The 8,859-nt window shown below is 42.1% G+C and overlaps 1 protein-coding gene across 1 annotated transcript; it reads right to left on the bottom strand.

The window, feature by feature from the left end:
- Positions 1-1,468: 1,468 nt before the first annotated feature.
- LOC134883629 (serum amyloid P-component-like) lies at positions 1,469-3,668 on the bottom strand. Its single transcript, XM_063912089.1, has 5 exons — positions 3,568-3,668; positions 3,379-3,433; positions 2,569-2,671; positions 2,178-2,466; positions 1,469-1,979 (listed from the first exon to the last, which is right to left on the bottom strand). The coding sequence occupies exons 2-5, from the start codon at positions 3,431-3,433 to the stop codon at positions 1,749-1,751; spliced, it is 678 nt and encodes a 225-aa protein (XP_063768159.1). The 5' UTR covers positions 3,568-3,668; the 3' UTR covers positions 1,469-1,748.
- Positions 3,669-8,859: the final 5,191 nt, after the last annotated feature.

Here is an 8,859-nt window from a genome sequence, read left to right as displayed (position 1 = left end):
GAATTGCTCTCTTTAATTTCTGCCTTTTCTAAGCTCTGAATTTTGAAAGAAAATAGTATTTTTACCTTAAATAGATTAAATATGAACCTTCACCTTTATGGTAAATCTTAACTGTGTTTTAAAATGTATTTCAGAAGCCACAGGACTTCATTTGAAATGGTATAACTCAGCAAAGGGCCCAGGACATCAAAGTGGAAAAGGGTATCCCATGTGACAGTGTTCCTTGTTGTCCGCTAAATTAAACTTTTACCACATGCCTGACTGTGAAACTCTCAGTCAGTTGAGGTAAACAATTGCCCTGCATTACATCAGCAACAACATACCGTACCACAAGGGGCTTTCTGAGTTCTTACCAAGCACATAATGCTTGATTGATTCAGCAAGAATGTCAAAAGAGAGGTGTTTAAGGGGTGTGGTGTTACTGCTACAGCTCCTATCTGCAGCTTTATGTGTTGTGGCATTCCCTGGAGGTTTGCAAGTAGCCTGCAGCCTCACTGGTGCTTAGAGTTAGCGCAAATTCATTCCCAGCAGGAAATGTGTTCAACAAAAATGAGGAAATTGAGAAAGACTCACTTCCTAGCTAGAAAATCAAAAAATTCACAACACATCTTATGTTTTATCACAACTGGAGACAAATTGTATTTCTTCTTTCGTATTCCAAACATCACAGGCTAATGAGAGGGGATCTTCAAAATTCTGAAATTTCAAAATGGTATCCTTGAATGAATACATTTGTTAAACTTTCCTGTCGGCTCCCAGACCATAGTCAAGGAAAACAGGGGATGACTCTCTGCAGTCTTCCAGGGCCGAAGCAGCAGGCTTCGGGTTCAATAACCCACATTGACCAAATAATGTAGAGAGGCAAGCTCTTCTTTTGGAGGCCGTTGATTTATTAAGAACCTGTTACACATAGGCTATCCTTGCTGCTGTTCCGTTCCCTTCTCTCGACACATACGCGCTCCCTCCCTCTCGCTTGCTCACTCTCATGCACACACATGCATGCACGCGCCACAACCCCCTCTCTCTCTAAAAGGTAAAGGCGATCTGCCGCTGCATGACCCTTATATCGTAACACATTTAAACATTGTGAGAATATACAGAGCTTGCAAAGAGCTCACGTCTTTAAATTTTAAGTTTTAAAAGGTTCTGGTTTTGCTTGTAGCCTAAAAGGTGAAATTAACATTTATGAATGAGACCATTGTGTTTTTTTCAAAAAGCTTTATGAACATAAATGAAATGGTGTTATATAATGCAGGGTGAAAAACCCACAAAATAAGGATGAATATATAGTAGTAGTCGTTGTAGTTACAAGCCACTTCTCTTAAGGCGTCAGCATTGAACTTGTGTATTAACATTGATTCTGATACGACCATTATATCATAAACAAAAGGTCAAAAGTATGCAATAAATGCAAAAAACTGAATATTATTCAATGATTTTTGTCAGAATGACGGACATGAGACAGGACTGCAGCATGTGCCATTTTTAATGAACTTTCAGGAAGACCATCATACAAGTTTCAGCAAACATGGCAGACAAAAGGACACATCACAAATGTCATCTAATTACAAATAACAATTTGCAGATTTAATGAGAAAATTAAACACACACATTTAAGATGCTGGTTAGAAGTTAGGTAATTGTGCTGATCGAGCTGATTGATGCCACTGTTCAGGTTAACAGGGTGTTTGAATTTCATACTCAAAAGAAAAAGCCTTGTAAGGAGTATGACATTTATATATTTGTTTCTATGTACAATGTTTATAACAGGCCAGTTGTTTGTCTTCTTTCAGCACTCTTCCCTTGGGTGTGTAGTTCAGCTCCTTCCAGTTGATCGCATTACCCGGAGTTGGGTTTCTGTCTTCCATGTAATCCCGGATCTCAGAGGCGGAGAGGGTGTAGTCCCACATGTGGACATCAGACATCATGCCAACGAAAGACTGCTTGGTGTCAAAGCCTCCACCATGGGCATCCTGCTCCTGTAAAATGATAAGATAACAGCTTTGATATAATGATATATGTTTGAAGGGGTTTAGCTTAAAGTGCTTCTGTAGTGAGTTGTGAAAAACAGATTTCAATGCTGTAAATGTTTTCTTTCACAATCAATACTTTACAGAGATGAATCAGAATATAACCAATCAAGAGGCATTTCTCTTTTGCTCATCCATTAAACGTACCTGTCCTATGATGATAACAGGATTTCTGATTGTTGCTCCACCGACATACTTCCTAATGGATGGCTTGTTGTCCAGCCACAGCTGCACCACGCCAGTCACAGAGTCCCATGTAGAACATATTGAGTGCCACGTGTTCACTTTGTAGTCTTCTCCCCCAAGTGTTGCCTTCTTATCAAAGACATAGAGGTCAATCCCATCAGATTCAGGCTTAAAAATGAGAAAGGTATTATGAGATGGTGATGAAGACAGAGAGAAAAGGCCGTGGTTCCTTTTGAGGTCAGTAATGGTCCTGCAGGAATTGAAAGAAAAAATAAATCAAATATACTAATTTGATTTATTCTAAATAGATACTCTGTTAGTTAGTTCATTCACTCTGCACTTTAAACACTACCTGAGACAGACAGTTAGAGCATGGAAATCCTTTCTGCTTGGGAACAGTCTCACACTAGCTGTGTTGGATTCCTCAGGAAAGGTAAACATTTTACCAGACAGATCTAAAAAGAAAAAGGGAAAGTTAAATGCTTAATGAAAGTTTTACAATGAAGAAATACATCATTGAGCACAAGTGCCCTAATAGATACTGTTTGAAAACACTTCATGTGGTTACAACCCCGATGTCCAGTTGGGATGCAATAAAACACTTTTAAGGTTAGTGTATTTTGCAGTATGCTTTACACACACACACACACACACACACACACACACACACACACACACACACACACACACACACACACACACACACACACACACACACACACACACACACACACACACACACACACACACACACAGACAGACAGACACACACACACACACACACACACACACACACACACACACGCACACACACACGCGCACACACACACACACACACACACACACACACACACACACACACACACACACACACACACACACACACACACACACACACACACACACACACACACACACACACACACACCAATCACACACACACACACACACACACACACACACACACACACACACACACACACACAGTTGAAAAAAATCCTCTTATAAGGTTCAAACACTTAAACGTTATTTTTTTCCCCTTTTACAAAAATATAATTGGTTCAGCCTTTTACTTTGAGAAAAACATATACTGTGTACAGCACATGCGGGACTTCCCTTATGTTTTACCTCTGATATATAAAGAATATATATGTTATTTTACCTTGAGGGTTTGCAGCACCTGCTGTCACCATCAGCAGGAGAAGCATCAATTCCATCTGATAGAAATAAAAAGAGATGAAAGAAAATGGTAGTTCACAGCCAGAAAATGAAATGCTGTTGTGCTGCTAATAACCTGCTGTAACATACACATATGCTCTATTTTGCATTGGATATCATGTTATGATCTTACCTTTAAGTCTGTGTCAGGATGTTGTGGACAGTGAATCTGAATGAGTTTTATACCCTCATTGCAACCTCATTCCTCTCAATATTGAATCTATTTGTTTTATTATGCATCCTGGTACACACCTCATAATAACACAATGAACAATCAAATATGTATTTAGTAACATAGAGACAACGTGTCTCACACCTTTCCTCCCCCAACTTATGACCGAAACTACCCATCATAACCACATTGTGGTCTGGATATAACAACAACATGATCTTCAAACAGTATTACTGGAGAAGTCTTGTCAAAGTTGTGTACCGTTGTGGCACCTCGGGGAAGGAGAGCTGGATTGGGCCTCGGAAACATACTTGTGTATAAAAGAAAACTGGCAAGGCTTGTTGAGCTATCAGATTTCCAGGGAACCCGTAGTTTACAATAACATGCTGTGATGTTGATATGAACACTTTAACTAACAGCGTGAAATGCAGTTGCATACAACATAGAGCAGACTAATATGCTGTATATTTTCATGGGATATCATGTCTTGATCTTACCTTTTCAGTACGTTTGTGTCAGGATGATTTGCACAACAATGAACAGGAGAGAGTTTTAAACCCACGCTGCTTCCTCTTTCCCTCTCGATGTCTTATTGCGTTCGAAACTTAACTCTGTTTTTTAAAAGATGTATTTCCTTGGGAACGGTCTCTTTTCAACACCATCCATCTTCTCCCGCTTATCCGTCAGGGTCGCGGAGGTAGAAGCTGAAGATCACAGATCGATGAAGCCATTAGGACCACATCATCTGCAAAAAGCAGTGGTGCAATCCTTAGCCCACCGAACTGCAGACTACACCTCGAAATCCTGTCCATGAATATTGTAATTATCATTGTTTTAAATTGTGCTTTCATTAAATGTTTTAAATAGAAAGTGGACTGTTCCCTCAACTTGTGCTGAAAAGAAAAAAACAGAAACAGCACTTACCTAATAAATGTTATTGAATGTTGCAAAAATATTTGTGTACCTCTATGTCCCAAGAATGAATAATACCTTAGTAGTTATGTTAGGAGAGGTGCTGTTTATCTAGATGTGGTTCTAGGTACGGCATTAAGGGGGGTGGAGAACATGACAATGAAACCAAGTAAAATTGTATACAAAGATAATGGACATTAGGGTTGGGCGGTATCCTCATTTTGATACCCTTAAACCTTCTCCACACTTTCCCGGGGTCGCGTATTACCGTGACTAATTAAAAATCCCTTTGTAGGACTCAGAGGGGGTCGCCAAAATGTCGACTTGCGCCTATACCGTTCAGAAACAGAATAGCAAGCATTACATAGGCCTAAGAATATTGAAAAAATAACAACAAAACATGTAAAACATTAACAACGTTTATTAACAAAAAAAAGTAAAAGTGCAAATGCAGCAGTCAACCAATCTTTTGATTCAAAGATTTTTTCACAAGAGTAATCACAGGAGATTCTAAATTACCAATTAGATAGAGGGTGAGAGGAGAGGAATCAAAGTCTGTTAGCAGTATTATTTAATAAGTTTAGATTACTTAGAGCACAACAGACAGTCAATATGTCACTGGAGAGAGGAACAAGGGTCAGAGGGAGCGTGTTTTTCAGAATTCTAAAGATCTTGATCCGTTCAATAGCTCGCTCCACATGAATACGCAATGCTGATATTTGGCGGGCCCTCTCAACATCACGCCCAGGTAGCTGCTTTCTCCCCTTCAAGAATTGAGGCATGACCAGTGTGGCACCCAGCCTAGCCAGGTCGTCACCTATCAGAAAACCTCTATCTGCAATCACCTGATTGCCTGGATTAATGTTACTGTAAAAGTCAGACTTACCACTGATCTCTTTATCTATATTTACCTATCCTCCTTCCCCACATTTTGGAAAAAAATGATATTGAGCCATAGGGTGTGATATCTATTAGATCAGGGCTATTCAACTTCATTAGCAAGTGGGCCAAATAGGAAAATCACAGGGGGTTTGTGGGCCACACAATACTTTGTCAAGGAATCACTACAAATAACTCTTACTTACAGTAGTGTTAATAGATACTGATACATTAAATTAACTACTAGAACACGTGCATTCCTTTTTTTCATTATACATCATTGCAGAAAGCAACCAGTCCATACAAAAGAAGTAGGAAAGCTATGGTTACCAGGCTCGACACAAAAGTGCACAATGTAGCCCTGTTTATAATATCCTCAACACTTCCAAGCATACATAAGGTGCTTTGAAAACAACACACATCCATAAAATGTAATGCTAAATGCAAATAGAACAAAGGAGAACCATAGCCATCAGACTCACAACAACATTCATGTCTTGGAAACATTTTTACAGTTTGCGAAACAGTGAGTAGGCTTGTTTGAATGACCACAACATGAATGAGCATAAAAACAGATCTGCATACCGCAGACTTCTGTCATGTTTAGCCTGCTTGAGTCAGTGAGAGAAATTACTGCCTTGATTTAGCTATTTCAGCATAGTTTGGCTCATAAGTGGTAAGAGCAATCCTGAGACACTCATGCAACTTCTCATTGGTCATGGAGCAACGTGCCCTTGTTTTGATGGCATTCATATGAGAAAAGCTAGACTCACAAGTATAGGTAGATCCAAACATTGTCAGTATAAACAAGGCCACCTTCCTCATTGTGGGGTACTGATACTGGCTAACATGGTTAGACCAAAAGTCTACCACGCCCTCAGACTGCAGGAGCTGTTTTAAAGCAAAGGAAGACTGCACATCAACCAGCTCCATCTGAAAGAGGCTCTCATCAATGCAAGACAGTACCTCTTTTACTTTTACACAGAAGTCTGCATCAGGCTTGATGCAAAATGGGTCACGAGCAAACTGCAATACCTCTCAATTGGAATGCTGAAGCCTTGGAATCTGTCAGTAAAGTTTTCAGTCAATTTTGTCATGAAGTCTGTTATGACTGGTGTTATGTTTGTCCCGGGTGATGTGGTCATAAATGCACGGAGTTGTAGGAAATGCAGGTCTGTTTTGAAGATCGTTAGCTTTGTCTTGAAGGCACAAAGTCTTTCAACCAAATCTATTCTTTCATCACGGATATACATTCGTTGCACAATAAACACACCGGTTTATTACTTGTTGCGGCTGGCAAAGTAAATACATATTTGTCAGTCCATTCATTCTGGAATTGGCGATTCTCCGAATCAACTTTACGTTTCTTTGGCTTGGAGAGAGACATCTTGAAGCTGTTCTTAGTTCAAGTACTGTCTCTGTGGCCCGCGAACCTTCCAGACACATTTGAAGATGCGCGTTATTTTGCCTGCTGCGCTCTGAGCCGCAGGCAAAATAAGCTGAGTTTTGCACGAGGGCTGTAATTTGCCTGTGGCTCAGAGCGCAGCAGGGAAAACAACGGGCCTCACTCAAATGAATGGAGAAACCTGCATTTTCGCCGCATCGCCGGATTTAGTGTGATTCAGACATTACTTCTATTTATGCTATTACACATATGCCATTTCGATTTGCAGGCAACCTCTTGTGGGCCAGAAAAAAGTTCAGAAGGGCCGGGTTCGGCCCATGGGCCGCTAATTGAATAGGCCTGTTTTAGATCCTTAAGAGTATTGTCCATCCATCCATCTTCTCCCGCTTTTCCGTCAGGGTCGCGGAGGTAACAGCTCCAGCAGAGAGCCCCAAACTTCTCTTTCCCCTGGCCACATCAACCAGCTCTGACTGGGGGATTCCAAGCTGCTCCCAGGCCAGCGAAGAGATATGATCCCTCCACCTGGTCCTAGGTCTACCCCTCGGTCTCTTCCCAGTTGGACGTGTGTGGAACACCTCCCTAGGTAGGAGCCCATGTGGGATCCTTACTAGGTGCCCGAACCACCTCAACTGGCTCCTTTCAAGGCAAAGGAGCAGCGGTTCTACTCCGAGTCCCTCCCGGATGACTGAACTTCTCATCTTATCCCTAAGGGAGATGCCAGCCACCCTGCGGAGAAATCCCATTTCTTTGCCTTCTGGCTCAGCTCTCTCTTCGTCACAACGGTGCGGTAAAGCGACTGCAGTGCCGCTCCCGCTGCTCTGATTCTCTGGCCCATCTCATGCTCCATAGTTAACCTCACTTGAGAACAAAACCCCGAGATACTTCGGGCCTGTTTTTACCTTGCAACTGCATCCGGAGAACCCAGGGATAACATATCCCGGAAGGCCTCCTTCTTCAGTCGGACGGCTTCCATGACCACCAGTGTCCACCAGGAGGTTCGAGGGTTAGCGCCCCTTGAGGAACCTAAGACCTTGAGACTGCAGCTCCCCGCCGCACCTTCGGCAATGGAGGCTTTGAACACCGCCCACTCTGGTTCAATGTCCCCAGCCTCCACAGGGATGCCTGAAAAGCTCCGCCGGAGGTGTGACTTGAAGGCCTCCTGGACTTGGGACTCCTCCAGACGTTCCCAGTTCACCCGCACTACATGTTTGGGCTTACCAGGTCTGTCCAGAGGCTTCCGCTGCCACTCAACCCAACTCCACCCCTCTCTTCACCAGAGTTTCCAAAACATGCGGCCTCCGGTCCGATGATACGATAACAAAATCGATCATGGACCTTCTGCCTAGGGTGCTCTGGTACCACGTAAGACCAGAAGTCCAGTAACAAACCACCACTCCGGTTCAGATCAGGAGTGGAGAAATATGAGAGAAATATGCAGCCCTCTTTTTGCCCAAAGCAGAACATTTAGTCAAAGGCCTCCTGTTATCTAGCATCAGCATTATCTGCACCCACACTCTGCATGTATTGTGGCATTCCCTGGGTGTTTGCAAGTAGCCTGCAGCCTCACTGGTGCATATAGTTAGAGCAAATTCATTCCCAGCAGGAAATGTGGTCAACAAAAATGAGGAAATTGAGAAAGACTCACTTCCTAGCTAGAAAATCAAAAAATTCACAACACATCTTATGTTTTATCACAACTGGAGACAAATTGTATTTCTTCTTTCGTATTCCAAACATCACAGGCTAATGAGAGGGGATCTTCAAAATTCTGAAATTTCAAAATGGTATCCTTGAATGAATACATTTGTTAAACTTTCCTGTCGGCTCCCAGACCATAGTCAAGGAAAACAGGGGATGACTCTCTGCAGTCTTCCAGGGCCGAAGCAGCAGGCTTCGGGTTCAATAACCCACATTGACCAAATAATGTAGAGAGGCAAGCTCTTCTTTTGGAGGCCGTTGATTTATTAAGAACCTGTTACACATAGGCTATCCTTGCTGCATGACCCTTATATCGTAACACATTTAAACATTGTGAGAATATACAGAGCTTGCAAAGA

The sequence above is a fragment of the Eleginops maclovinus genome, chromosome 20, assembly GCF_036324505.1.
Source record: "Eleginops maclovinus isolate JMC-PN-2008 ecotype Puerto Natales chromosome 20, JC_Emac_rtc_rv5, whole genome shotgun sequence".
In the NCBI taxonomy this organism is placed as follows: Eukaryota; Metazoa; Chordata; class Actinopteri; order Perciformes; family Eleginopidae; genus Eleginops; species Eleginops maclovinus.
Note: the sequence above shows the minus strand (reverse complement) of the source record. Positions and strands in the feature narration are given on the sequence as shown.

Bases quoted from the DNA above. Each gene is read 5' to 3' on its own strand.
- LOC134883629 (XM_063912089.1), bottom strand. From the start codon at position 3,433: ATGGAATTGATGCTTCTCCTGCTGATGGTGACAGCAGGTGCTGCAAAC. The intron at 2,672-3,378 runs GTAAAATAACAT...TTTTCTTTTTAG, and splicing joins AGGTGCTGCAAACCCTCAAG to ATCTGTCTGGTAAAATGTTT. The intron at 1,980-2,177 runs GTACGTTTAATG...ATCATTTTACAG, and splicing joins CTGTTATCATCATAGGACAG to GAGCAGGATGCCCATGGTGG.